The sequence below is a fragment of the Pezoporus occidentalis genome, unplaced genomic scaffold, assembly GCF_034315485.1.
Source record: "Pezoporus occidentalis ecotype Australia unplaced genomic scaffold, CSIRO_AGI_Poc_V1 ctg52, whole genome shotgun sequence".
NCBI lineage: Eukaryota > Metazoa > Chordata > Aves > Psittaciformes > Psittacidae > Pezoporus > Pezoporus occidentalis.
In genome coordinates this window covers 2814196-2829283 of record NW_026915858.1, presented here as the reverse complement: position 1 = coordinate 2829283, position 15088 = coordinate 2814196, and the positions used below count along the sequence as shown (strand labels likewise).

The window sequence follows — 15088 nt, the reverse complement described above, 5'->3', positions numbered from 1 at the left end:
TCTGTTCACTGTAGAGCAAGGTTAAAATCAAGTCTGGGATGTTATAAGTCAGATATTTATGTATTAATGTGTTTGTGTTCTGTTGCTATGTTTTCTTTCTCTTTTTTTTTAGGCTGTTGTGAAAACCTGTGCAATTTTCAGAAGTCTTGCTACATGTGTTTCCTTCCGCAGGTTGTGTAGCACGAACAGTAAATTCTCCCAACCAACATCTGTTAAGAACTGATGATGTTATTAGCTGTTGTTTGGATCTAAGTGCCCCCAGCATCTCCTTCCGGATAAATGGTCAGCCAGTTCAAGGAATGTTTGAGAATTTCAACATCGATGGCCTCTTCTTCCCAGTTGTCAGCTTCTCTGCAGGAATAAAGTTAGCATCCCATTTCAGTTTTGTTTTCTTTTTTTTTTCCCTCCCAGAATATATATATATATATACACACACATATATATATATATTTAAATGTATATGTGAATATACTGAATAATTCCCTGGCTGTCTGCTCTCATTTCCCTTTCTGACATCTGCTTCTTTGGCACAGTTCTAGTTCTTGGATAGTGGGAGGTAAAAAGGGGTACTGAAGAGATGGTGTATCTGTTGTTTTTCAGCACACCAGTGTATTCAGGTGGTTTGCAAATAGACCTTAGAAACAGCTTCTTTAACATTTCTTCACCGACACGTTGTTACGCATTCACTTCAGGACAGCATTTTACCTAATGGGAAGAAAAACATCAACCTTCGATATTAAGAATATATTGGCTTTAATTCAATTGTTATGAGGTAGTAACTATTACTTGAAGATGCATTATTGGCACTTACCTTAAGAAATGGTGGTGGTATACTTTTTTTTACAGCAGGATGAGTTAATATGAAATCAGTCCATCTGTATTCTGGTTGCTGTACTAGTTTTCTGTAAAATTTCAAGTCACACCTAGGTTGCCAGACTTCTGCTTCCAGGTATTGAAGAATTTGAGACTATAATATTAAGAAGGATTCTGTTATGCTTCAGTGGGGGGGATCAACTTCAACAGGACTGGAAAAGGTAAAGGCTGATAGCTGATTTCTGTTGGAGACAGAGCAATGCTTTTTGAGGGATCAAAGACCATGATGGATATTGCAGAAGCTAAGAGCTGTCTCACAGATGGCATGACAGCCTCTCATTGCAGATGCAAAATGTACTTTAGACTTTGCCTTAGATAATAGAGGAGATATAATGTGGAAAAATAAAGACATGCATGCTGCAAAATGCAAAACTATAAGCCTTCATGTTTTATCTCTGTCATGAGAGAAACATTTGACAGATATTATTTGTGTGCTGAGTAGGGTTTTGGAGAGTGTTCTGGTATAGCATTGACAAAAATCTTATAAGATAGTAAAGAGAAGAGAAACAAAATTCTGTGTTGAGACTAGTTTTTTTTTTGTGTGGCTTTTGATTCCTTCTGGATGGCAATGTTCTGAAAAAATTTTTTAGTATTATACCATTGCTGCTTCATGGTCACCTTCATTCACTGAATTTTTCAGTAGCAAAGCCCTATGACAAATTCACTGTGTTGTAATAAAAAAAAGACCCTAAGTTTTTTGAACATTTGAATAAAAGGCCCTGGGTTTTTACTAACATGAAAAGTATAAATTTTAGGGAAGGAGATACAGGAGTATTGTCTCCTGAGAATTACATTTTCTGTGAGGGAAAAGAAAGAACCATATTCCATGGAGGCTCATTTCTCAAATGAAAGAGAATGGAGAACTCCTCAAAAGAGAGAGGTCAAAGGTGGTTGATTGATTACTTTGGGTTATAACTTCTGGCTTCTGAGACTCAAAAGGTTGCATCTTGCTTCCTAGGTGTAGTAAGTACACTGATTATTCTCTCTCTTTCTCTCCATGTCTTCTCTTTTGGACTCATGATTTAGAATACTTATATGGAAGTGGAAATTAACTAGAAGAAAGGTTTCCTTTTCCCCATGTTTTTTGCATCTCCTACATCATAAACTCTAGCTCATCAGAGGGAGTTCAAGTGTGAGCACTGCCTAGAAACTGCAACATTGAATTTTTTTTCTTTTTTTTAATCCTATTTTTATAAATAGTATAGAATAGATGTTAAGCTTAAAAACTGATTTAAGTTTGACGCAAGTGGTGTCTCAGTTATCTAAAGTAACTCTGATTTTTACAGGGTACGTTTCTTGCTTGGAGGTCGCCATGGAGAGTTCAAGTTCCTTCCTCCACCTGGATATGCCCCTTGCTTTGAAGCTGTCCTGCCAAAAGAGAAGCTGAAAGTGGAGCAAAGCCGAGAATACAAGCAGGATCGTAGCTATACCAGAGATCTACTAGGTCCCACTATCTCTCTGTCACAAGCAGCTTTCACTCCAGTTCCTGTAGATACTAGCCAGGTATGGAAAGATTGCATTTTCATTTTCAAACACTTACTATAAGTCTGTGTTATTTCACATTTGATTGAATTCGCAGCTTGTCTCAAACTTGTGTTTTGGTGGGATTTGGCTGGTGCATTCCATTGCAGAAAGCTGATAAACGGTGCATTAAGTCCTTACAGTGATCACTAGATATTTCATGTTCAGTTCACAAACACTATAATACAGAATGCTTTACCCTTAATATTAGAGTAAGCAAAAAAAATTATTTGAACTTCTTCTTCTGTTACTAGACATTTTTATTACCATTTAAGTACTCTTTCTGAAGACTGCATTGTGATAAGACTTTTATACAAGCTTCAGCTCTAATTCTTTACTGGACAGGCAGGTTAATGAGAGTGGCACTTGGCTCACTGTGACAATAAATGGCATGCACTGAAGTTATAGGTTTTTTTTGTTTGTTTTATTTGGTTGTTTTTGTTGTGTTTGTTTGTTTCTTTTTCCCAAAAGCACTAATTCTTTTATACCAAAGAGCTCCAGCTCTGATCACAGACAACAAGAGTTCATTTGACCAGAGTTTGAGACGATATAAATTTTTAAACAGTATGTGCTCAGATGTTACCATATTTAGGAGCTAATTCCTGAAAAAACAAAAACCCCACATAAAAAAACCCCACCAAACCTGATAGTTTATTGCTATTATGAACTAAATATATCATTCTACATGTGTCATGTACTGTTCTGTAACACCAGCAATTAGGGTAACATTATCATGATTCACAGAACTGTATATTTCATGTCCGATTTTTGAGGTAAAGCAGACTTGATTTCAAATTTTGGATGTAGAGTGATGTGCTGTCTTGATTTCACCTGTCACCTGTCATCACAGTCTGATTTTTTAACACAGTTTTTATTTTGCATGGGATTTACTTTTCAAATGTCTGTATTTGTCTGAAGTTTTTTACACATTACCTTGGTCATTGAGATTTTTAGCATTTTTAAGCTGGGAAATAGTATTGGTTTGAGTAGTTTCTAGCCAGCTGCCAGGAATATGTTCTATGCCATTTGGATGTATTAGAGTTAAAGCTGTTTTTTTCCTTGCTGGTCAAATTCCGGAACTTGTAAATGCATAGGTTAAAGTCTTTCTCTTGATCTAAGAATTCTTGCTCACTTTAGTAATTCAGTAAGAACTAAATGAAATTTTAGGTTTATTTGAGAGATCTTGTTTAGTCAAAGTTTGTCATGAAAATTTGAGTGGAAGTGTCAAGCAACTTGGTTGTAATGGCCTCTTTCTATCTTCTCTCTGTAGATTGTTTTGCCTCCCCACCTGGAAAGGATTAGAGAAAAATTAGCAGAGAACATCCATGAACTTTGGGTTATGAATAAGATTGAACTTGGCTGGCAGTATGGACCAGTATGTACCTTCTAACTAAATTTTCTATTAATTACCTAATATTATTCAACACATTGGTTTGAATATTGTAATGGGAGCACATTTTTTTTTATCCTTCTAAAATTAGTAAGGTGTTAGACCCTTTCCACCAGAAGTAGGTAGTGCTTGGGTATTTTTGAATCAAAACTCTGGTATACAAGCTGTTTGGTGGTGAAATTTTCAGCCTCTTTAAGTGCCAGTGCAGAAAGCACATGGCGGGTCTTTCACCTTGTTTGTTCTTCAGAGAAGTTGTTTAGTATTCTGGTGGAGTAAACTAATGAAAACTGTTATTCCTGGTTCTCTTCACATGTACTGGCTGATATAACTTTTTTCAGAAGTCCCAAACTTATTTTTCAGAAAAAAATAAGTGTTGCTTAAAGGAAATTCAATTCAATCTGCTTTTCTCCTTCACCCTCTTCACTTCAGGACCTTGTCTGTATTGAGTACTTCAAATGACTGTTTTCTTATCTCTTTCCTACTTTCCATGGCATATGACAGAATAAAAGAATACTTAGATTCTGGCTTTGATACCAAATGCTATCTGTCGATGAGATTTCTAATCAGTCATAAAAAAGTTGACAAGCCTAGTTATTTCAATCCCAAACGATGTTGTTTATGAATAACTATTGCTGTGAAGAGTATATGGAAACATACAGTAGATACTAGATGTAAAAACATGTATGCATGTATAGAAACATACATACATTCTGTTTTTGTTATTAAAAAGAGTTTGGTCTTCTGAGGAGTTCAGATTGCAGATTTAATGTAGCTGGGAATAGGTAATATATTTGGTGTAGCATACAGCAATACTTGAAAGGGCTTAATTAACAGACAAGAGCTCTAAATTTTGTTGTTTTTGCTTTCCCCCCGAGTCAAACACAAAACCACAGTAAAATTACTGTGTCAGAACATTTTAATTGTCTTACACCAGCTGTGAAGCAAACTGCAGGAACTTCTAGTGTAATGCTACTTACCATGAAGAATCTAATTGTACAGTTGAACACTATTTTACTTTAAAAAATACATAGTATCAAGTTAAACAGTGATAAATGTAGTGGTTATATTCAGAATGAATCTTTTAAGTTACTTAGCTTTCTCCCTGTAGCTTGTGTTCTGTGGTTGGATGTGCTAAATTCGGGAATGCCCGAAGAACATATTAGCCCTATGAAATGAAGATAAATTTCCCTTGGAGGTTGTAAATATTTTTCAGTCCAAAAGATAAGCAAATGACTGCTGTTCAGTATGAGAATTATGTGCTTTTCTGTGAAGTTCTATGCCAGCTTACATGCTACTGACTTTCTTATCCTTTTTAAACATCAGTTCTGATTCTGTGTACAAGCAACAGATCCAGCTGTTGAGAACAGATTATACCCACGTCAGTGGTACCACTTCACTGAGAATTCCTGCCTTGGTCTTTTTTCAGCTAAAATAATTTAAAGGCCATCCTATATACACCAAATAAGTAAAGATCCATTTAGAAAAAAGTGTAACAGTTAGGCTTCTTAACTTCAGCCTTCAACTGTTACCATTCTGTTTTCCAGCAGAATTATTTGATAGATTAAAAGTTGTCAATAATGTCATTTTCAGTAAATTTCACCTTTAAAGATTCATATAAATGGTGAGCTTATGGGCCATGAAAGATGGACAAAAATGTGTTTTAATATAGGGAAAAAATGTGGTCTTAACTGAGCAGAAGTTAACAGTTTCATTGTGATCTTTTAGCTAATATTTGCAAACTGAGGTTTTTCATCAAGCCTTCTAGCTTGATGACATAATCTTTGTAGATTTTGTTGGCATCTAGCATGGTGAAGATGTAAAGCTGAGAGCAGTAGAATGCTGTTACCCAGGCCTTTCAGGTTGCCCTTTCTAGTTACAGTCAGTATTAGATTAAAACTGTATAGAAGTAGTGCAGGATAAAACTGGTTTTGATCAAATTTTTAAGTTTATTAAATGCAGGATTTTATGAATTACAGTCTTCATGAGTCTGCTTAACAGTAGAAGTAAATTAATGTTTCAATCTTTGTGACTGATGAACAGTTTCATTCTGCTTGTATACTACTGAACATAACTAAGAAACAAACGTTTTCTTGAATTAAGAGACAGGGTGAATTTATCTTCTATATCGTTCCTTTTGTTGGGTAAGGACTTCAGTACTACTCATACCAATATATTTATACAAATTTGATGAATAATATTTCAAACATGGTGCTGAAGACGAGCTGGTATTCTATGACTGTATGTCAAAACATAACACTATTCTTGAACTTTTCATGTTTGTTGTGAACATCAGTATAATGAAATGTACTAATTAGCATTTATTCCACTTGAGATCTGCAAATCTGAATTTTATTTGCAAATGCCAATTCTGCCTTACTTGAACAGGATGATCATGCTCTGAGAATACAGAATACTTTGTTTTGAAGTGTTGTTCAATTTAAGTAATTCTGACAGCTTTAGGTACTTTGTGTTTTGGACTGTTTTTTAAATTTTTTTCTAGTTTTTAAGTTGCATTAAAATGACTTCTTTACTGTCTTTTCAGGTTAGAGATGACAACAAAAGACAGCACCCATGCTTAGTGGAGTTCTCAAAATTGCCAGAGCAGGAAAGAAATTATAACTTGCAAATGTCACTTGAAACACTGAAGTAAGTTTCTAGAACTTTTGAAGCTTATACAGAGCGTTTCCTAAGGAGTTGCATTTCCCAGAATTATAGTTTGACATGTGAATTACAATTTGACGTGTGAGAGTAATAATGTGAAAATGAGGAAGTGAGATACATTCATGTATGATGTATTTGGCATTGAAAATGGCTTTGGTGTTCTTTTTAATATCTATGGGATGTTATAATTATTGTAGCAATGCTGATTATGAAATGGCAACTCAGAATGTTTTCATCTAGTTTGGGGAAAAGAAACAGATCCCAGCTTTTGAAAAAGAAAAATATACCTTTGCTACTACTTCTGCATTATTTCCTATTAAAATATAGTTGCTTTCTCCCTGTTCATGAGCAGTAACCCCGGGTGACTGCACGTGATATTACTTTTCTGGGAATATTTGTACTATGTTATTAAAAAAAAAAAAACACACACAAAGAAAAACAAGAAACATGTAAACCACTATATAGTGTTTTCACTCTTACTATAAAAATTTTGTTTCCTCATAGTAGGAAGTCAGGTAGAACACTCCTGCTAGAATTTCTTGTAGTGTCCTTCTCTGGTCCTCCTTTCTGTGCTATTTACATTCTCACAGAAAACATATTTATGACCCTAAATGTTAAACAGTTTCTGGAGGTATGTTTTGGCATTATATAGAGGTAAAGCATTCAGAGATAAATAGAACTCGTTTTGAGGCAAGAAAGTAAGTTTATATTTGTCTTCAGCTAGATACTGGCATTTTAAAGAAAGCTTTTGAGACTGCTTTCAGCACAACAATGTGCTAAGAATACAGAATTGCTTCTTCCTTTTCCTTTTATGAAACCACAGAAGGTATCATTAACTTTATCTACTTCTGAATCTTTTGCTAGAATAATCTATCTAATACAGTTTAAGCATCATAAAAATCATGCTCTCAGAATTGATTGCACACTCCTAATGTTTCACTAAATAGTAAAAAAAAATAAATAAAATAGTAGACCCTTCAGGACCCAATGCTTTTCTGGTCTAACCCAGACAAAACATTGGATTGGATTTGTAAACATATAAATTATTGATTACTTGTATTTTAGTAATTTTATTGCTTACTCTAGAGAGTGCCTTTTCGTTAAATGGATGGAATCTAAACCAATAAGCATCCAGTCTTTCTATGGATTTCAAAAATCCTATGCTTACTGAGCTCAGTCTTCATTACGCTCTTGTATTAATCCTTGTTTTCTGAAGTATGCAGTTCAAATCTTGCAAAATCATATTGTATTTATCACGTAAACATCTATTTTTCAGGGGCTAGAATATGAGTGTCCCAATCAGTTTATTTCTGAAAGCTTGCAAAGTGGAAAAATTAGTGCAGTGATCTATTTTGTGATGAATTGAATTGTAAGCTGTTTTGACTATTTCTTTACCAGATGTTTCTAGCCTACTAGCAGTCAACCTCAGTGGGGGCTAATGGGGAAGAGAGAAAGAAAATGTTCTTTTACAACCTTTACAAACTCCATCTAGCCAGCTGTCTGCTGTATTCTTTACAATTTGCAGCAAACTGTGTATTGCATACTGGAAGTAGTTTCAAGACATCGAGAGTAACCTGTAAGGTAATTGTGGGGATTTTTTTGTTGGTTTGTTGCCAGTTTTGCTGCCAGCTCTACTAGAGGAGTGGCAGAAAACAAGGAAGTTCTGAGTCATATTATCAGACAGAACATTTCTTTTCAATATGTTATCTCTGTATGTTTTGCAGTATAATTGAATACCTTTATGAACTATAAAATTTATATACTATATGACATGTCAAAATTCAGGAATTAGTTACCTCTGAAAATGTCATGGGATTAAAATATGCTTGCTCATACTGTTTCTGCACATTCTTACATATAGTTTGTAGTTTGGTCTTGGAGGTTTTCTTGATGCTTACTGTTGTGACTGACTTTCCTGTTTCTACCTATTTACTCAGTTGTATGTGATAATTACAAGTATCAACATTATTCCAAGGACTGCATTCAGACACTTATAGTTTCCTTGTTTGTTTGAAGTGTCTTAGGGGTCAGTCAGGTTCTACCAGTATGGTATGCCTTCTTATCCTCCTGTGGCTTTCTGATGTGAATTTGCTGCATCTGGGTGGAGATAATGTAGGGATCAAATTCCTGTTTTACATTGCAAGAAGATTAGATTTACCAGGGATTAGCTCCTCTGTACTGCTTTCCACTGTTAGATATGTTCTCTTTCTTCTGCTGGTGATAACTGCATAGGAATCATGTATAGTTAGTGCCAATTCAAATTTAGCTGCATGGAGTATTCTTAGCACATAATGTAGAGGTGACCACTGCATGTTGATTTCCTCTCTGATTTTACTGCCTAATTTTAAATCACAGCTCAGAGGCTATAGCTCTAGGTTTTATTTCATGTAGCTAGCACTAAAAATATGCTGTAAAAAACTCCTGAAACGTACGATTCATCTGCCAAGAGAAATACTGCTAGAGCAATATTTATGTTCTTTTTTCCCTCAGTCAGTTCAAGAGCAGTAAATATAGTTAAAGCAAGACTTGAAAATACTGTTTTAACTAGTGACAAGAACAAATAAAACCTTTGTTTTCCAGCTTTCTTCCACGTGGGGAAAATTGGGAATGGAGTCCAAGGTTTATACTTAAGATTTATTCTTCATAATCAATTTCAATCAAAGATATGAGTGTCACCATCAGATTTTGAGAAGCTTCTGATTGAACTCCAGAGTGGTCTCTGACTTTTGTCTACCATCTTCATTTCAGTGACAATAATTTATTAATACACGTAGGGTTAAGAAGCTGAGACCTGATAACCCAATACTGAACATAAATGCAGGAACAAATAATTGATGAGTTACAGATAAAATCCTGGAGACAAATGACACTTACTTAAGGTTCATACTGCTGGGTAGTGTGAGTGTAAGGGAAGGAAGAGGTCTGAAGTAGTCTGAAACCTGATTAATATATCAACCCTGTTGTAAGGTTATGTGGAGAGTCTTTTCAGAGTGTTGTCAGAAATTTGCAGGTGCACAAATCCATGGGACTGAGGGAAGTGGTAGATAAAGTGAACAAGCCACTATCCATCATATTCAAGAAGACGTGGCAGTCCAGTGAAGTTCCCATTGACTGGAAAAGGTGAAGCATAACCCTTATTTTTAAAAAAAGAAAAAAAGGGAGACCCAGGTCACTGCATGCCAGTCAGCTTCACCTCTGTGCCTGACAAGATCATGGAACAGATCCTCCTGCAAACTATGCCAAGGCGCATGGAAAATAAGGATGTGGTTGGTGACAGTGAACATAGCTTCACTAAGAGCAAATCATACCTGACAAATTTGTTGGCCTTATATGATGGGGTGACAGCGTTGGTGGATAAGGGAAGATAACTGATATTATCTACCTAGACTTATGTGACACTGTGTATGTGACACTGTCGTGCATGACATCCTTGTCTCTAAACTTGGAGGGACATGGATTTGGTGGATGGACCACTTGGTGGACAAGGAATTGCCTGGACGGTCCCACTCAGAATTGCAGTCAACGGCTTAATGTCCAAGTGGAAACCAGTGATGAGTATTGGGACTGGTGCTGTTTAACATCTTTGTTGGTGACATGGACAGTGGGATTGGATGCATCCTCAGCAGGTCTGCCAGTGACACTAAGCTGTGTGGTGCGGTTGCCAAGTGGAGGCTGCTATCCAGAGGGCCTGTAAGAACCTCATTAAGTTCAGCAAGGCCAAGTTCGTCCTGCACCCATGTCGGGGCAATCCCAGAAACAGGCTGGGCAGAGAGCAGCCCTGAGCAGAAGGAGTTGGGGGTGTTGGTCAATCAGAAACTCAACATGACCCAGTAGTGTGTGTTTGTGACCCAGAAAGACGTGTCCTGGGCTGCATCAAAAGAAATGTGACCAGCAGGTCTAGGGAGCTGATTCTCCCTCTCTCTTCCTATTCTGCTCTTCTGAGACCCAAACTGAATCCATTGCTGGGGCCCCCAAAATGAGAAGGCTGTGGACCTGTTGGAGTAATTCCAGAGGAGGTCCATGAGGATGATCAGAGGGCTGGAGCACCTCTCCTATGAAGAAAGGCTGAGATAGTTGGACTTGGTCAGCCTGAAGAAGAGAAGGCTCTGGTGAGACCTTATAGCAGCCTACCAGTATCTGAAAAGGGCCTATAAGAGATCTGGAGAGGAACTTCTTACAAGGGCATGTAGTGATAGGACAAAGGGGAAATTGTTTTAAGATGAAAGTGGGTAGATTCAGATTAAATATTAGAAAAAAAATCTTTATTATGATTTTTTTCATAGTAAATGAAAAGAGTGAGGCACTGGAATAGGCATCCCAGAGTAGTTGGGAATGCCGCATCACTCAAATTTTTCAAGGCCAGGTTGGATGGGGTTTTGAGCAACCTGGCCTAGTGGAAGGTGTTGGAACTAGATGAGGTTTAAGGTCCTTTCCAACCCAAACCATTCTAGGATTCTTTGATTTGTTTTCTGAAATGAGCTGCATCTTGCAGAGTCAGGCCAGAATAGGCTGCTTGGGTCAGGGGCTCTGTGGTCTGTCTCGTGGTGCATGACGCACCGTGTCTAGCATGAATCCTTCTCTCTGAAGAGATTAATGTGCAGCATCCATACTGAATATTAAGACTGCAAGTTTGGCCTCCTTATTATGCATTCTGCTGTCAGTCCTTTCTCCAGTCACATCTTAACAAAATCCACTCAAGATCTCTGAAGAACATCTTTTTGTGAAGAAGACATTTTCTATGGGTAACAAGTAAGATTTCCTGCCTCTTCTGTTTGCTTTGAAGTAAATAACATAAAAAGATTTTGATATAAAACAGTATGAATAAGATTTATAAGCCAGAAATGTTACAAGGGCAGGGAATCTTTCAACTGATGCCACTTACAGATGAAATAAACTGATCGTTCCATATTGAAGTAGTCCACTCATAGTTTTACTAGAATTTTTAGGAACATCTTGTGTCGTTTTCTTAATGCTGTCAGAAAGCTTATTACGTATAAAAAAAGGCTGGTGTTGATCTTTCCAGGTTACACTGTTGTTATTCCAATAGGTCTCATTTGTTGTATGGTGCTGTTTACATACACAGCAGCAACTCTGAAAATAGAAATACTGGCAATAATTTATCTCTGATTTCTGTGTCCTAGAACCCTGCTGGCATTAGGCTGCCATGTTGGAATTGCTGATGAACATGCTGAAGAAAAAGTGAAAAAAATGAAACTTCCAAAGAAGTAAGTTAAAATTCAGAAGCATCTTTTTGCTAGGCAGTGTGAGTTAAGCAAACTGTATTTTAAAAATATTTGTAATGCCAGTTTTATTGGCATTTGGGTATGCATGCATGCATAGATATTTTCACAAACTTACACAAACCTTCGTCCACACCTTTTCTTTTAGATGTTTACATTCTGATGTGTAGACCAAATTTAGGTTTTCTGTGATTCATTGAAATATTGTTAGATAGTTCTTTTATACATACATATTAAGATGAGGCTAGCAGAGATACTGAGCAATGTGAGAACAGTAAGATACATATGAGCAGGTAAACAGGAGGGAGCTGGGGTTTTAACTAGTAGCTTTGGCCTGCAGCTAAAGACAAGTCTCCAACCCGAATTTGTACACACAATATGCTTTTGTTATTTTCCTTAGTATCCATTGATACTTATCTTTGAGTATCCATTTGCATCCCAAAATACAGTGCACATATCCTCTGTGAATTTAGAGCATCCTTTGAGACCCGTGCTCTTTGACCCTGCTCTTCTGTCAAAGTAGCTGTGGCTATCATAACTTTTATATGCACAATGTAACACTTGTGCAAGGGACTGTGACAAGAATGAGCACAGTAATTGCCAACCTGACAGATGTGTTAGTTCTGTATGATTCACTATTTTCATTACTGTCTGGTTTCACTCATCTCACTAGAAGAGACTTCACAGCTACCTGAGGACAGATAACCATGAGGACAGTTAGCCGGCACATGGGGGATAGCAGCACAACTGCCAACTTCTTGCTTAATTCTGTAATAGAAATTTGCCAACTGGTAACTATATGAATGGTTGATTTTTGGACTGATGTTCTTGAATTGTTTTAAAATGTTCTTTTTTAATGTGATAATTTTGAGGGAAGGTCCAACCTCACATTTATAGATTATAATCCCCCTTAAATACTTGCTTGTTTTCAATTATTGTTTTCAATCAATAATTTGTTCAAGTGGGTTTTAGAATAGTTATCTTGGAAGAAAATTAATTAAGATTTGTAAAGTATTTTGAATATTTTAGAATATAAATGGGGATAAATACTGTTTCTTTTTCTGGATTTCTGCCTGTCAGTCCAAATAAAGAAAATACAAGAAAATGGCAAAGTTGTACAGAAAATATGCAATTATTTAAACTAGCAATTCTTTAAACAACCCAGCACATATAATTTCAGTGAGAGAATGTTGTTGTTTATTTTCTACAGACCCCTTTCTTTATGACCAAAATAGCTCTTTGTTTTGTCAGTATGCTGGTGGAGAAATACTCTTGGATATGCTAGGCACTTCCATCAGCTCCAGCGTGGTCTCTCCTGGGGTTGCAGGGAAGCACCAGTTCTGGCAGTTGGAGCACCTGCGTTCCGCCTGCCACCAGCCTTGGTGTGTGCCAGGCTACTTATCAAATTTTTTTCCCCTCAATCCCCTCTGCCCTTGTAGCATTTTGCCCTTTCTCAAAAATACTTTCCCAGAATTGCCACCTGTGTGGTTGAAAGGTTCAACTTTGGCCTGTGGCAGGTCCCTTTTGGAGCTGGCTGTGTCCAGCAAAGGGCAGCCCTGGCCTCTCCTCACAGAGGTTGCCCTGCAGCACCCCCCACCAGCACCTGGGCACAGACACCCAGTACAGCCGCTGGATATCTGTCCTCCATCCCTGCTTTCCTCTTCCTGCTCCCCTTCCCCTGCACCTTCCCTCATCGGTGTCCACCGCCGTGGTGGTGCCACATAGTGTCATGGCTTTTTGTTGTAAATTTAGTAAGTCCTGATGTGCTTCATCCCTCATCACATGTATTACGTCCTTTACCGAGGAAGGTTTGGTCATAAGTCAAGTAGGATATTACTATAATTAATCTGGTGGGAACAACTTCATAAAAGTAAACAGCACTTTGTTCCTAAGAGTGCTAAAATTAGTGAGGAAGCTGTCTCTCAGTTCTAAGCCACACTTAAATTTCAAACGTTTATTTCTATAATTTGAAGGATCGTTAGGGTATGAAATATTATGAGGACATAATTTATTACGTGGAATTAATATGTGATCACAAATAAGCCATTTGGCCTACTGTGTCTCTCACATCCCTATATATGATCAAGAATATATTTTCTTGCTTCAGTAGGAGAGAGAATTTATATAAGTATTGTGAAGTGCTCAGAGGTAAACTAAAGCTAAATAGTGTTTGTAAAGTACTTAGATAAACCGCATCTTAATCTACTGCTTTAAATATGTGAAAGTACTAATACTTTAAATATTCTTTTAGTTCAGACCATTTGGGTAGCTTTCATTCCCAGCTACTTCATCCTGTTGAGCTTGAAACAAAGTCATATGTCAGTGCATTATTGTTATTATTATTAATGTTCAAAGTCAGATTTATATAGATAAATTACATATATGTCACTTCTTTCCTTTGCAGTTTCTATTAATTTAAATTTATTTTATTTTATAATTTTATTTAAATTGATTTTATTAATATAACAAGTTCTGTGGTTTTTGACAGCTACCAGTTGTTGAGTGGATATAAGCCTGCTCCCATGGATCTGAGTTTTATCAAGCTGACCCCCTCTCAAGAAGCTATGGTAGATAAGCTAGCAGAGAATGCACACAATGTGTGGGCAAGGGACCGTATAAGGCAAGGCTGGACATATGGTATCCAGCAGGTAAGTGCTGACTTCAGTCACTTGAAAAAAGCACTTCTCTCTTGAGATATTTCACAGTTAAATGGGAATAATGGAGATACAAAGGCAAGAAGAAGCAGCTAATGAATATGAGCCTGTCAGTCAAAGAAAGGAAAAATACATAATTAAAGCAATCCTGCTGAATCTTTTAGCAGTATGAGACACTTCTTCTACAAGCAGTATTAAAAGACTGGTGTGATATTCTTGTAAAACTGGTGTGATATTCTTGTATATGGATCTCAGTGTGAGAAAATTACATGCAGAAAGCTAAGATGCTCTAGTATTTTAAGAAATGTAAACATTGACTTTCAGTAGGGAGGTAATTTAAATGTTTGTAGTCCTGGGAATTGAATAATTTTGTTTATCCAGGAAAATCAGAATGTAAACTTCCAGTAATCACTTTGCTAATGTGTTGTATTTCTGGCAGAGGCCGTATTTAACTGTGAATAGTTACGTTAGTCTCGAGTTCCAGTCCTACTTTAGTGGTTTTGTTTCAGTGAATAGAAATGCCGCGTGGTAGATGTCACAATGTGTTATAAGGGAAGGGAGTAAAAATTAATCATGGTGGATTGTTAGCAGCAAAACTCAGCTTGTTTGTTTTCTTAAACACAATTGGTTTACAATGAGACTAATATATTCTTTTTCAAGACAGATACTATATCAATTTTCACCAGGCATCATATTTTCTCTTTGTGGTTATTTTTCAATTTTATGTAGAGAAAGGTGTCTTCACTTCT

The 15088-nt window shown here is 36.7% G+C and overlaps 1 protein-coding gene across 6 annotated transcripts in view; it reads left to right on the top strand.

Moving 5' to 3' along the window:
- RYR2 (ryanodine receptor 2) overlaps positions 1–15088 on the top strand; it is a 382151-nt gene that overhangs the window by 205755 nt on the left and 161308 nt on the right. For all 6 annotated transcript variants that reach the window (XM_062637382.1, XM_062637380.1, XM_062637379.1 and 3 more), the window contains 6 exons: positions 172–364; positions 2160–2376; positions 3665–3769; positions 6327–6430; positions 11587–11670; positions 14174–14333. In XM_062637382.1, the coding sequence (XP_062493366.1) occupies positions 172–364; positions 2160–2376; positions 3665–3769; positions 6327–6430; positions 11587–11670; positions 14174–14333 (863 nt within the window). The remainder of the gene's footprint in view (positions 1–171; positions 365–2159; positions 2377–3664; positions 3770–6326; positions 6431–11586; positions 11671–14173; positions 14334–15088) is intronic.